Below are 16,070 nucleotides of genomic sequence, written 5' to 3'. Positions count from 1 at the left end.
AGTGTCCAACTTATGAATCCATGCCTGTGCTGTCATCTGACCACTACCATCGAAAGATGGTAAAGTGAGTTTGTTAGCAGCTCGCTGCAACTCACTATCATGACCTCCTCTAGGCCTCCTATTCTGACGGCTACTCCTCATATGCTCTCTCCTTTCGTTCAAATAGCGATCAAAGTTCAATAGTTCACGCACATGTGGTGGTAATGCCTGCCATTCAACAGTAGCAGCTCTAAGATCATCCTGAAAATCATCCGGCAAGTCATCTTCTCCTGTCTCCTGAACCTCCTCCCTTAAGAAGGTGGGACGAGTAGGCTTATTTGCTGTCCATGATCTGCGCCTAGGAGCACCCTGTGAGCCTGCCACACTTCGATTATCATAATCAGGTGTACCTCTACCTTGTTCCTGAATCCTGGGCTGAACAACTCTCTCCATTATGGTAGTCAAAGCTTGTAGTGACTGGGCTATTTCTTGTTGTCCGGTAGTCATGATTCTTTAAAACTCTCTGGTTTCATTACCATCAACTCTGGGAAATCTAGGTGGACTCTGTGACTGTCTCTCACCCATATCTCTGAATTTCGGTTTGCCCTTAAGTGTTGCTCTTCTGCGAATATAATATCTGGAATAAGGTTGCATAAGATGTTCTACCCAACAGGATGGCAGGAACACTGCTCTGATACCACTGTAATGACCCTAACTATTAAAGTCACTAAAAACCAATGCTTAAGCTGAGACAGTGCGTTAAACACTTATTTTGTAATCTGAAACTGTACTATAAAGATAATGTTCTATAAATTTGCCAAACTTATTAAATGAAAAAGATGTCTCAGTCAATTCACTAAATGTGCTGGTAATAGCAGTTGCAATGATAATACCAATAGTATTTGCTCAATTCCGATACTGATCTTACAATATTTATAACAATGCATAATAATGTCTGAATGCACTTAATAATGGAAACAATGTCAAAAACCTAAGATTCCTTGCTTCTATGGATTCCGCCTGATTGTAATGCTGCTAATGGATGCGATTCTGCTTTTCCCAATCTGGAAATTCATTCCAAGTTGCTACACAGAGCTTTACTTTAATTGAAAAGTCGACTAACCTAAACTCCCACTGTATTGCAGTTGGAACCCACGAATCTAGGTTGACCCGATTACTACTGCGATTTATATATTATTTTTTTGTAACCTTCTTATTGGGCGCCCAAACTGATGGAAGCGTTATTGTTACTGCTGCCAAGGCAGTGTGTGTAATTGCTGACGAATTTCCCAATACTGGAGCGGTAGTCGAGCTATGAAGTTGCAGTATGCCGCCCGAATGGAGAAATGCCTGACTGGAAGCACTTGTGGTTAGTGCGCCTCTACACGTTGTTTACCCTTGGATATCTGCCGAAAACAATGGGTTCCCAGACTTAGTCGAAATTGGAGTCCTAAAGTAGCTGCCGGCTCATTCATATAAATCGCTCAATCTCGTGTAGCAGACCATCTTAGCCCTGACCCGAATTTCACCAGTTTTTTGTAATTCGGTGGATGGCAATTAACTCATCTCCAGACAATCAAAAATGCAAGAGTTCCCAACTTGGCCTTACGCCACAGATTTTCGTCCTAATGGAATGACTGTAACGTCACCCCCAGTTTTTGCAATGATTCGGATGATATTCCACACCCTCAAAATTGCTTATCAATGGGAGTTATCGTTCCCAAAGATAATTAGAGAATTTGCAAACCAAATGACTACAAATTGCTCCAACTGAATTAGAAGTCGAATCCACAAAACTGCTTGTGCAAATGGGTGCCTCTTGTCCTCTATTTATTCACTTTTTGAGAAGTCACTGGAAGCTTCCAGAATCATCTTTTATAATATCTTATTATAATGCACTTTTATTATCAAATAACTTTATAAAAAATTAAATAACTTTATTAAATTAAAAGTGCAATCTTAATTCATCATGTGGGCCCCATTTACTGGATGTAGCAAAATGCAATCTTCTGGCGACGAGATGACTCTCTCTCCAAAATCATTTGCCTACGAGAGTCAATGATAGGCAAATCTACTGTAGGAATTGTGTCGCTAAAAAGGGGACATGACAGATCACATCAAGATTTCAAATGACAATGGACAATTTATCAAGGAGAGTAAGAGGTTATCAAAAGACACAACACCATGATTATCAAGGTGAACGTAGTGACACAAAATAAAGGAACTCCCAATCTTGTGATCCTCCGAGATTGCATCGCCAAGTACAAGGCCCTTCAAAACAATTCCTAGGATTGTTTCAATTCTCTTCTGTCTTCTTCCTTCTTTAGTTTTCATGTTTGTAGTTGGCGAGGATGTAATTACATGTTTCTCTCACCTAGTTTGAAAAAGTCAAAGTTGGTTGAGTTACTCCCACTTTTTCCTCCACTTTTTTCACAACTCCTTTGCCTATATAAAGGAGTGACCCCTCATTGTAAAAATCATCTTTTATTGTATGCACTAGAGCTTTGGAGAAATTGTGCAAGCATAACTTTGATTGTGTAGTGCCATTTTGAAAGAACAATAAATATAAAGAAACAAATGAAGCTGAACTTTGATTGAATGAAATTGTTACTTGTGCAAGTTGGAAGCTTTGACTATGATTTGCATTTGTTATCTTTGATTCATGTGTTTTCGCATTATTGATAATTGAGTATAAAGAGTTAGGAAACAATTGGAGCCGAAGGTTTGACTGGGAGCGGTTGTGAAGATATATAGACTAGGAGCTTTGACTGTAGCTTGTATCTCATTCTTAATTCATAAAATAGTTAGAATTCTTTACTTCTGGAAGTGTTTGTGCCTCAATAGTAAAGGTTATTCTTCTAGCATAGATTAAGACCGGACTTAGAGCCAAACTGGTACACTTTGAGCTAGCCTTTGAGTTAGTGTTAGTTTATCGGTATCACCATTTACAACTCTAGATAGAAGTGTAGTTCAAGGTTTCATCTTGCCCATTACTCACTCTGCTGGTAAGAATATTGATAATACCCTTTCAAATCTCTCAACTTCTTGCTTACTTTGATCTAAGGAACGGTGAGAAAGGGGAACCTTCCCTTTAAAGTAGGAGAGACTCTGTCTCACACACTATGGCTGGTCTACATATTTTGCTATTGGATTTTACCCAAAATTGCCAATTGCAAAATATCCACCCAACTGACTTCTGGATAATAGAGGTGCACTTTCTCCTAACTTGGATGTGAGACACCTATAATTCTGGCATAGCATGTTGAAGGGATCCATTTCTAGGTAATAAAATCTGGAATAATTTCTGTACTAGCTGGATGCACTGTTATTTATTTCTGAGTGCTGCATTGTATGCATCTATTGAGTCAGTAGTATGCAATCTCTTGTGCTGGCTGGACAAGGGTCAAAAGTTATTTATTTCAGTACTTAATGAGTTGTTTAAATTCTAAATGGTTTTTGGATGAGAAATGTGGTTTCTGGGATCAATATTTTATCTACTTTCTGTTATGCAATGGATGTCATTAAACTTATGAAAAGTCCATATTATATTACTAAGACTAAAAATTCAAACTCTGCAAAAAACTGCAACTCGGAAGAAATAAGAAGTATAAGTGATATTGGGTAAGGGATAAATATGGTTACTGTGATCAGTATGTTATCTAATTTCTGATATGCAATGGATGTTATTTGACATACGAAAAGTCCATATTAAAACCAAAAATTCAAATTCTACAAAAAACTGCAAGAAAGAAGAAACAGGGATGTATAAGTGATATTGGGTAAGGGATCTCAGTGATAACAGGAATTGTTCTTAAGAACAGATGCTTATGAACCTCAAGGGCAAGATAACAGTGGTCTACAACTTTGATTGCATTACAACTTACGAAAAAACATTTTTCTCACAAAATGATCCGCATAATGTTTAATACCTATTCAGCAAGAAAACAATCATATAATAGTAATTTACAAAAAGCTTTAGTAATCCAAGTTCCCCTTAAAAGAGCAAAATGACAACTGACAAAATATAATAAATCTTTCTCTTTGCTCTCCTTTACCTCAAAACGATCCACAGCAGGTGTAAATGATGTTGAGAATTTGAGAATCTTTGATAGCAATGTGGGTAGCTTCTCATTGAAACCAGATATCTTCAATTCAAGATTGTCTCCAACAATAGCAATTCTTGTTTCCAATTTAGCAACATTTGCCTACATTGAAAACATTATCCAGATATTAGCAAAAATGTCTTATAGTACTATTACAAACACAAGTTGCTGGAAAGGTTTTAAAATGGGTGAAGCATGTTACAAGAATAATGTTTGAAAAATGTATAACATGAATAATTCATTATTTTTAAATTTTCAGCCAAACAAAAGAAGTAATGATTTCTGATATCCCCTCACAGGAATAAAATTTAATATTAAATTACAATTAATCAATTAATAATTAATATTACTAACCATTGTAATTAATAATATATATATATATAAGAAATATTATTAATGAGTGAATAATTAATAAAAAATTATATTAATAATAACTACTATGACTATATTCGATTATTATATTTTCCATTGATTAATAATTAATTAATCTTGGAATGTTTCTGGAATCAATTGTGTCATTGTTTTTGCATAACGTTTCAGATCACACTATGTGATCCATCATCAAGATGAAAGATAGAGAACATGAATTATGAAAATAGAAGATTCAGCCAATAGGGGGGAAAGATAGGAGGGAAGAAAGAAAGCCAAGGATAGAAAGACAAGAGGCCCTTGCATTTAGTTTAGTATTGCATATTTTTCTCTCTTATAGTATTTTTTCTTTTTATCTCTATCATTTCTCTTATTTATATTTTCTTTTATCTTAAGTTTATGCACGTTCAATAGCTACTTATATAGACCTTTGTTTATGTATAGATATTTGTGTGCGTGTGTGTGTACATAAAAACCAATATCTATAAATTAGATAAACAAACATCTATATATAGATATAGATGTGCCTATTGTTTTCTATTTTTAGATTATTATTTTTCTAATACTGGTTATTGATTTATATTTCTTTAATATTCTCTAGCATTTCTCTCTGTATTTATTGACTTTTGTTTAATTTTTATCATATATAGATTGTTTTATCTATAGTTTATGCATTTGTTATGCGTTTTAGTTTTTTGTTTATCTACTTTATATATATTTTAGTTTATATATACATATAAACAAACCAATGTCTATTAAAGAAATTGATAAACAATTATCTATATAAGTAGATGCTTGTTTATTTGGTTTATTTTGTTTATATATATTGTGTATATGTGTGGGTGCAAATTCTCTTTTTAATCATTTTTTCGTTTTGTTTTTTGAACTTTTGGTCTATTTTTTGAGCCTTTTTATATTTTAGTTTGGCATTTTCTTCTTCTTGCTCAGGTTTTACCTTTATTTGTGATATCTTAGAGGGTCATTGGTGGCCTCTTGGAGAGTTTTTGTTTCCTTCTTATTTTTATCTTTATTATTACTTTTATTATGAATTCCTCTTCCTTATTATTATTATTGTTATTACTATTCCCTTTTTCCCTTAATTTGTCTCTGTGTTCTTTCTATTGTGATTCTATTATTTAAATTACTATTAGCTTCCTTTTTATGGTTATTGTCATTGTATTAATAGCATTGTTTTTTCTTTTTTTATTATTATGTTATTATTTTAATTTGTTTTTGGAATTTTTTTTAATTGTTTGAGCTCTCTTCCTTTAAATTGCTCTTTTCTTGACTTTTTGATTATTCTTTGTTGTATTTGATTTGCTCCCCTTGATTTCTGTCTTCTCTCCTTGGCCACTTGCCTTTCTATGCTTGGCTTTTTCTCTTCCCTCCTATCTTTCCAACAACACCCTCTCCCCCTCTTTTTTATTGGTTGAGTCTGCTATTTTTATCATTCATGTTCTCTATCTTTCATCCAGATGATGGATCACAGTGTCTGATCCGAAACATTGATGCAAAAACAGTGACAAAATTGAATCCAAAAACAATTCTAAGATATATATGGATTGTGGAAATTTGCTTTTGTAATTAATTAATCATTAAAATTCATTAATTAATATAATTAGTATATTATTATATATATCAATATTAATGATAATCCTTATCAATATAAATATTTGAAAATATAATATAATCCATAGTCATACTAGTTGACAATATTACTAAACGGAAATGAAGTTATAAATCTTTTATAATAAGGAATAGATGGTAACCATAACTAGTCAATGATCAAATGACTTCGTTAATCACTGAATCATATGAGTGAATGGGTGCATCCCTCGATGCTATCGACATATAATTATGATCTAAAAAACATGGGAAAGGGGGGCAGCAGATAGAGACTATATCCAGCGATTATTACTCATTGAAAAAAGAACTGATAGAAGTCTATGCCAGACAAAATATTATTATAAGAGAATTACGGGAGGAGAAACCCAACAAATAGGGAAATAAGTATCAAAGAGCAGAGCCATCTCATGAATAGCTGGAATTCCATTAAGCAGACCAAATCAGAAGACAGCAGACCTGGAAGTACATGATGTTAAGATATGCATAAGGATCAGCTTCATGATTCGGGGTACCATATTGATATCCAGGAACGGTGATCAATATAAATACCCATTCCTGTCACATTCATTTTAAGGGAGATATCAGAAACAATGGCAGGTGGATAGGCCTCATGTCATTTGAATATTCATAAAGAATTATCAGAGCAGCGACCAATTCATATACTTCAGATGAGTAATTCCATTGCACTCATCTTTATTTACGCTCTTTCAATATAGATTCTATGGATTATGGAATAGGAGATTATAAAATAGATGTTCCTCTTGATGAGGGAAGAAGAATAAGAAAACAGTGAAGATTCGGAGCAGTCCAATAAACACTTAAAATATATAAAATGATGAGACTCACAGTAGTCGATCAGCAATTTTAATACATACATTATCAGTGAATATTGATCAGACATCAGTACAGCTCACAGACAATTGTATCTATAACAAAATTATACTTCCGTTCCAGGTATGTACAGAAACTGGAAGTTATTATTTAACTCATAATACTAGGTAAAGTAATATATGCAGTACAATTAAATGCTTAAGACTTATTATTATTTTAGTATTTAAGGAGGCAAATTAACGATGCAATCAGGGAGAGGTAAATTCTAGCCAATTTCTTATTCCCAAAATAGAGTGGGGATCACCGACCCTGAGTGCCTTGCAGGCATCATACCAAGAAAAGCTTAAGGGCTTGGATTTGTAAACTGTGAGGGAGAGCCTATTGAGGATTGGTGTTTAAACAACCTGATTACATCCAACTGTCCTTAAATTAAAATAATAATAATGATTAGCATGAACTTAATAATTATAGATAGTAAAATTTCTAGTCTGTTAATAAATATATAAATACATAATTTGTTTTTGCATAAATAAACACAATTCAGTACAAGTTTGTTAAAATTAGGACAATGTATAACTAGCACTTGCACCAGAAACAGGTGCAAGGTGTACTCCAATATGTCATAGATGTTAAAGCAATATTCCAAATAATGTGTCATTGTGGAAGAGTCGATTGTGCATTAACTTTAAACAGTCAAATGCTCTAAATGCAATAGAGGCAAGCATTATATTAAGAGTGAAAACTTTGTTGTTAGATGCATAGCTAAATATTTGAAAAAAGTTTCCAACAAATTGCATTAATCGTGTAATGGAGGAGGACTTAGAGAAGATGTAACACACACATCTCCTGGTTAATAACATATGTATTTAGCATCCCATTCATACTTCATAATATCAGTGCCAAACAAAAAATGCTTCACAAAAACAGGGATCATTGTAGTTGCTTTAGGTATTCAAATTGAAAACCAAACTGTATTCCTCGCATTAGAATTCTACAAAAAACATTGTTGTACAAACAAAATTTTCAGTGTCAACTTCCAAGCTACAATTCAAAACTTATAAGTTTATAACATTAATGGCACCATCGACTTCAAATATGACATGACATACATAGTACTAATAAGTATGGAAGCGAATAGTTTTCCAGCTTTCACTATAAGCTCATTAATGAAATATAATGTTCAGAAATAAAGAGCTTAGAGCAGACAACGATACAAATAGCAATACCCTATAGTAGTAATAGTAGAGAATATAGATCATGAGTTTAAAACAAAACATAATAACTCAATATGCAGCACATATATTAAGTATTGCTTTCAGAAAAGTTTATATCTCCTAGTAGTTTCTGGTCATTACCTTCATTAAAAGCTCCTGTCCATGCCTTTTTATTTGATATACTTAATAAGAATTGTGAAGACTGATGCAGTTTAGATACAATTAAAAAATAATAGCATTAAAATGCAAAACTATCAAAAAAAACTTTCATAAATTGATAATGAAAATGGCTAATCAATGTAGAAGATAAACATCCAGCTATATCAATGGTCCACTAAAAGTCAGAATTTTCCAAGCAAATTTCACAACTATTATAATAGTCAGTTGAGCAATAGTCTTGAGTAAAAAAGAAAACAAAATATAGATGTCCACTAGAGATCCCTAATCTCTTTTAAAATTCATCTGATGTAACACATCTATGGGAAGATCACAGAATGATTTTGCACTTGTCATTCTGATTTGCCTCTAATTTCTTTACCTGTAATTGAAGTGATTTCAAGACCTGGGTAGCCACATCAAGAATAAATATGGTGTCCATGCAATTCCAAAAGGAATTACACTTCCGAAAACATCTAGGATTCTATTCATTGTCTCAATTCCTTTTTTCGTAGAGGAGTTCAGATGCTTTAATGTAGAGTTGTGATCAGCTAAATAAACTGGATTAATCTAAAATTGGGGACATTACAACTCGGTAGATTGTTCAAAGGGTTTCCTGGCTTCTAAATATATCATGTACCATTCATGTATTGGCACCACCCATTCAGACACAAATTCAAATTCCTTTGCCAAGATATTTTAGATAAACTCTCCCCACAGCTTGTAAACAGACATGTTACAAATGGCAGTATGTCCTCCCATTAATCACAACAACATGATCTTAAAATTATCTGTCTCATACCTATTGGATTTAAAATAACATAGTTGCCAAGCCTCAAAAGATATTAAAATCAGACATTCGACTAAAAGGAACATTACCAAAGGAGGTTATCATTAAAGGTACTTGTTTATGTGACCACAAAGTGACTATTTACCCTTCCAGATTAAGTGACCAAATGAATAATAGCAACACACTTGGCAAATAAAATAATGGAGAAAAGAAAATTTTGCTTGGTAGACTGTACCACATTAAAGAAACAATGAGACATAAAAAGTATGGAATCACAATGCAACAAGCATCCAAACTAGGGCTTCATATATGGATTGCCTCAATAGAAAAATACAATCCACAAGAGTAGTGTAAGTGTACCAGTTTTTTCTACAAGTCAATACACAGGCCATGCAACGTCATTTGTGATGCATTTTTTAATCACATATTGCCAAATATAATGAGACTAACTGAAATTATTGTCCCTAAATCTATTGTAAAAGCTATTCTAGTCATTGTTATTCATTAATCAACACTTATTATTAGTCATAGGTTTTAATGAAGTTGCTCTAGTTTTAGGATATACTTATTTGTTTTATTTTATTTGAGAATATTCTTTTATTTATCCCACATTGATAATGTGGTTTGTGGTTCTTGCATTGATCTATAAGATGATCATCACTTGTTATTAGTAAACCATCAACATATAGTATCAAAATTTTCATATCATCTTTATTCCTTTTATAATAGAGATTTGGATCACCTTCATTCTTAGAGAATACTAAACTGGTGAGATATGTATCGATTCTTTCATACCATGCCCTCGGAGCCTATTTAAGCCCATGGAAAGCTTTCTTAAGTATGCAAACTAAGATTTTTGGATTATGAGTTTCAAATCCTTCAGGTTGTTCCAAATATACCTCTTCTATAATCTTTACATTCAGAAATATTGTTTTCACATCCATCTGATGTACTTTCCATTCCTTCAATGCTGCAATAACTAGGACTGCTCTTGCAGAGGTGTATCTGGCAACTAGAGCAAAGGTTTCTTCATAATCAATTCCCTCCTTTTCAGAGAAACCTCGGGCTGCGAATCTAGCTTTATATGTTTCAATGCTACCGTCAGCAGCATGCTTAGTTTTAAATATCCACTTAGAAGAAACAACGGATTTTCCTTCAGGCCTTGGAACAATTTCCCGAACATCATTCTCAATAATGGATTAGTATTCTTCCGTCATAGCATCCTTCCAAACTGTATATTTAATAGCATCTAAAACATTGGTTGGTTCTAATTTAGATAAATCTCTCATGTTTGTTGCATAGCTATAAAATCTTTTAGGTCTTTTGTTTTCTCTGAAGGTTCCAGATGGTGCAGCAAAGTCCTATGCTTCCTCTACAATCTTAATAGCCCAAAGTGGTCTTTTCTTAGGATATTGAGTTTCCTCAAGATTAAGATTTTGAATTTAACCTTCAATTTCTTCAATGTTCTCCCTCTGAAACTCAAATTCATGATTTTCTTCAGAACTAGGTATATGTGTAGGATTTTCAGAACTTAGGGCTCTTTTGAATGCTAAATCATTTTCAAATATCACATCCCTACTAAGTTCAATGTTTTTCTGACCAAGTACATAAACTCTATATGCTTTAGATGTTTCACTATACCCAACAAAAATACCTTTCCTCCCGGAGGGTTCTAACTTAGTTCTCTTTTCTTTTGGGACATGTATGTATACTGAGCACCCAAATATCCTAAGATGACTTATATTTGGTTTAACCTTAGAAAATAGACAATAGCACTTTTGCTTTGAATATAGACAATAGTACATAAGGCTTTTGCCCAAAGATAATATTCTAAATTTTGATCAAATATCATAGCTCTTGTTGCTTCTATAATTGTTCTATTCTTCCTTTCTACTACCCCATTTTGTTGTGGGTTATAAAGAACAATATACTCCCTCTTAATTCGTACTTCTTTACAAAAATCTTTAAACAAGTTTGAAGTATATTCCCCTCCATTATCACTCCTAAGAGTTCTAATTTTGTGTCCTGATAGGTTTTGAGTTAAGGATTTGAATTCTTTAAATCTCTTAAACATTTCTTCTAATTATTTACATTTTAAGAAATAAATCCATGTTTTCCTAGAGAAATCATCTATAAAAGGTATATAATACAAGAATCCTCCAAGAGAAGGTACAAACATAGGTCCACATAAATCTGAGTCAACTAATTCTAAAACATTGTTAGTTTTTCTAGTACTATCTTGAAATGGACTTTTGGTGTTCTTACCTAGAGCACATCCTTTGCATATGCTCGAATGATCTTTATTCAACTTAGGTAAACCAGTAACCATCCTTTCCATAGTCAATAAGGCTTTGAAGTTTAGATATCCTAACTTTCTATGCCACATTTCGTTTATATCAACAGCTTGAATAGGTTCTATATTTAATTCACACAAGTATCCCTTTCTTTGACCAATCAAATTTGATTTCTTAAATGAAGGGTTTTTAGACCAAGTCATTACTTTACCCTCCATGAATGCAACCTTATGTCCATCATCTTCAAGTGTTGTAACAGAAATCAGATTCCTCTTGAAACCTAGTACATAGAATACTCTTTTGAGATGAAGAGAAATACCCGACTTCAGTTTCAAGGTGCAGTTCCCAATTCCTTTGATAGAATCAGTGGAATTATCACCTGAGGTAACTTTGTCATTAACTTCTTCTGATATTGAGTCTAGTACTTTTTTGTATCCTTTAATGTGTCAAGATGATCCACTATCAATTACCCATGCTTTGCTTGATACTTCATTTGATAGCGTTGAATACAATACACATTTCTCAAGATCATAGTTTTCTGCTTTCTTTGTTAAATTTGTATAGTTTACAAGTTGCTTTGTATTCTCAGGGCAAGTAGATTTATAGTGTACAAAATTTTTCACATTTGAAGCATTTTATTTTGGATAAATCTCTTAGGTTTGTCATTTCTTTGATCACCCTTCTTCTTCTTGAAGTACTTCTTCTTACCTTTATTGGAATTTGTGTTTACACGTGATGTTCTTCATCTTCAGTTTTTAATTTCCCTCCTTTCTTGAGTTGCCTAGATTCTTCTTGAAGGCAATCTCCTTTAAGTCTATTGAAGTATGGAAGTTTGTCTCTAGCACTCACTCCTTGCGAGAATGTTTTCCATGAATTAGGTAACCCATTTATAGCTGTAAGTGATAGCTCTTTGTCTTCAATTATGGTCCCTACACTTGCAAGTTCATCTCTTAGACTAGCCACCCTTAGGAAATATGAATTCATAGATTCTCCATTCCTTATCTTCGTTGCCTTTTTAGTGGAAGGGTTCTAGTTGCATTGTTAACCTCATATGCATTTAATAATGCACTCATCATATTAAATGTTGTCTGATGTTTCATTGGCATAGGTACTATTTCATTTTTAACTCCGTCTAATATAAATTGCATGGCTTTCCTGTTTCCTTTAATCCAAATAGTTTTATGAGGATCAATATCAGATTGTCTGAATTCCTTATCAACAAACTGTATTACATCATTGTCTACAAGAATCATCATAATTCTTAATTTCCAAGCAATGAAGTGTTCTTTTCCATCAAACCTGTCTTCAAGTCTGACTGCGCTAGCCATCAAAGGTAGAAGGATGTTGCTAAACATTTTTAATCTGATTGTCAATTTGCAGAGCCTAGTTTCGACTTACAGAGCTCTAATACCATGTAAGGTTTCTGCAAATTCTAAAGAAACAATTCTGATATAATACTTTTAACCTTGATGAAGATAGTCTTTTGATTGTACCAGACTGTATATCAAATGTTCTTGATATAATATATAATTCTGCAATAAATACTTATTTCTGATATAAATCTTTTGAGGCAATAAATCCTAAAGGAGCAGACTTATGTTTCAATGTGTGTCCTTTATCCACATTCACACCCCACATAAATATAACAACCAAGGGGCATGTCCTTAGAAAGGACACGTCCCTCTCTAGGTCGGCCTTAATTGCATTCTTGAAATCAACATCTATTGAGAATGACATTTAGTTAGCAATAAAATTAACCATGTTTATCAAATTAGTCTTTAACAAGATTGCCCCAAGGAGATGCCGATCACTACAAAGGAATTGACAATTATATATAGGCTTGTTCATTTAAGGGATTTCATGCATTATCAGATCTGTACGATCTGCAGATTTAGACCAGTATGATGTCAGAGTTACAGAATTAACAAGTACATCATATACCAATGCTCTCAAGAATTCTAAAGATATCCTGTCCCGTTCAGGAGAATGTACATATAGTATCTGAAGGGTTGCGACTCAACCGTCGCGTTCTAACTTTCTTCATTAACAGACACTACTTAACACATAATCAAATATTAATTATTCCTGAAGACTTTGCAATTATTACCAGCAGCAAATGCACTAACAGGCTTCCATTGCTCTTGGTGAGCTTACTTCTCAATTTCAATGGATATTGACAAAAATTGCTATTTATGGTAAATACTTACATGGAATTGATCTTTCTGGGTTTTTTTAGGTGTGTTCTCTTCGATCATCTGAGAACACTACTATTTAGAGTAAGTGTTTGCATAGCACAAAATTTTCTAAGTCAGTCTATGTTTGTTATCTTTGGATCTTGGAACCCTACCATATATAGTAAGTGGCTTCATGGCCACAATCTTTATGGGTATTACTATAACTTTTCTCTTTGGGCCTCAAAGAACACTGATATTTATAATATGTGCTTTTGTCAATACCAGTAATCATCTCTTCGCTTTAGTTGACTCTGGCATGTTTAATTCTCCATTCTGGTGCCTTGGCTTGTTTCTATAAGAAAATGGGCATTATTTTTTAGTTAAGTGTTAAAAGTGACTTTTCAATATTAAACTCACGTGATTAATATTTCATAAAGTGTGTCTCCAAATGAGATGCCTAGGCTTGGGAAACATAAATTGTTTTTCAATGTTATATAGGGACGTTTTTCTGATGGGATACTCTTTCTCCAAGTTCATAAAATGGGGGTTAGGCCTCGCATTCTGTAATAACCCCAACCAGTTATAACTTCAACAATACCAAATTCTATTATAATTCAATTGTTTAACATTTTGTCAAACACTTGGCCATCAATCTTAATAGCCCAGAAATGAGTCATAACCAATCCAACCCTATGCAAATAATTTGCAAAATGTATATATCTTCCTGTTTGCTTATACTTACTGCTTTTTCACAAAAATGTATAAATGTAAATGAGAGCTATGCTAAATTCAAACAACATGCTAAAGACGAAGGAATGAACAATTAGCAAATTCTTATTCAAATTTCACTACCACATGTACAAGGAAATTGGAGTGACCTGAATCTGTAATCATAGACTTGTAACCAATGGAGTCTAGCTTCAAATTGCAGCCCAAGGAAAGTTGCAGATAACTGTATGTCAAGGACTTCACTGAACTACCCAGGTTAGCATCCAATATTGCCAAACTGAAATGCTGCCCAAATATATTGCAAGAGTTGACATAGGTGACCAATAATGATGTCTACAGGTGCTAAACTCACACGCCCAGAATTTGCAGAACATGCACTTTATTCCCACTCTAACCAAGGACTTCCTAGACGCCCAGAATATAAATAATGTTGCAGCCTGAAGGTGCCAGCAATGGTGCCAAAAGTAACTGAGATATAAAAGACCCACGGAGGTAGTTTCCGATCACGCAATATCCTAGCAAAACCGCATGATGTGCAGCCCCTAAATGCAGATAATCAGACACCAAAGAAATGCCAATTTGCTGGAAAACGTTAATGCCAACAATGCAGATCCACACTATTTTTTCCAACACAAATATCGCCTTCTTAGCACAAAGAAATAAGAAGACACTCTAAGTCAGAGTTAATATATGATTCAATTCAACATAAATCAGCATTGAACTGAATGCAACTTCCAATATCAAACCTTCAACGTTTATCACTTCTCAGCTACAGTAATGAACAGTAGAGAAGTTAGGCAATCTTCATTATACCTCAGCAACTAAATTGCAAATGCAATTCTCAGAATTTTTAAACCGTTATACTTCAGCAAGGGCCATAAAAATCAGAACCTCAAAAAAAACCACAAAGGCATCAAAAGCAAAAAAATAATCAAGCATGTTTTTCTCAATGAAATGAGTTCATATTTATACAAAAGTTTCCAAAAGAACTCAACTTCTGAAATTGTGAAAATTTCCCAAAGAACTCAACTCTTGAAACTTTCCAACTTAACTCTTTTGGCAACATTCCAATGATAACTCAATCTTCAGCTTTAGTGAAATTATAAAGTTAAATTATAACTTTATAAATAGCCATTTAATTATTTAATAATAATTTGGCCACTAAAAACATAATAACTCCCAAAATACTCATCATTTAAATTTGTTGTCTAAAATAGGAGTCATACCTATTATTTCCCCATGTGACCAAATGCACTTTCCAAAAATAGATAGGGTCCATCTCGATCAACACCAACTTACCACAAATAGTAAGTACACAAAATTAAGCCTAAACAAAGTCCAAGCTGAGCCAAACGAAAACCAACTTGTAGCTTACTAAGATGTGGAGAAGATAAGACCCTCCCAAACCAAGCCACTGCCACAAAACACCCTCTATCCACAATAATTAGCCTATGAGGATCACAATAATAGGTTAATCCCTAAAACTCTAATGCCGACGGAATGGGGACATTACACATTCTCTAATTCTGAAATCGCAGACATATAAAAATGTTGTCAAAACGAACTTTCAAAGTTCTTGGGATTGTCGAGAATGGAAATCCTCTACAATTAGTCTGGTTTCAACCCTAGCTGGTTATTGGTTTTCAGTCAAAGGAAACATTGATTTTCTTGAAATTGGTGACACATGTTTTAGGAAAAAATGAAAATCTATGAAATTTTCTTAATCAAATGAGTAATTCTTTGCTCTTTCTGAAGTTCTGGCTGGTATAAATCCAAAATCAATGTTGTTAAATCGATCCTCAGGC

General features: G+C 33.5%; 1 protein-coding gene across 1 annotated transcript in view; it reads right to left on the bottom strand.

Annotated features, from left to right (window-relative positions):
* LOC149550229 (Insulinase (Peptidase family M16) family protein) overlaps positions 1-16,070 on the bottom strand; it is a 245,853-nt gene that overhangs the window by 53,479 nt on the left and 176,304 nt on the right. Inside the window, exon 13 of the mRNA XM_089793326.1 lies at positions 4,035-4,184. Within this exon, the coding sequence (XP_089649452.1) occupies positions 4,035-4,184 (150 nt within the window). The remainder of the gene's footprint in view (positions 1-4,034; positions 4,185-16,070) is intronic.

The sequence above is a fragment of the Cupressus sempervirens genome, chromosome 7 (genome assembly GCF_028749045.1).
Source record: "Cupressus sempervirens isolate cs-2001-9-10 chromosome 7, ASM2874904v1, whole genome shotgun sequence".
NCBI classification, from domain to species: Eukaryota; Viridiplantae; Streptophyta; class Pinopsida; order Cupressales; family Cupressaceae; genus Cupressus; species Cupressus sempervirens.
Note: the sequence above shows the minus strand (reverse complement) of the source record. Positions and strands in the feature narration are given on the sequence as shown.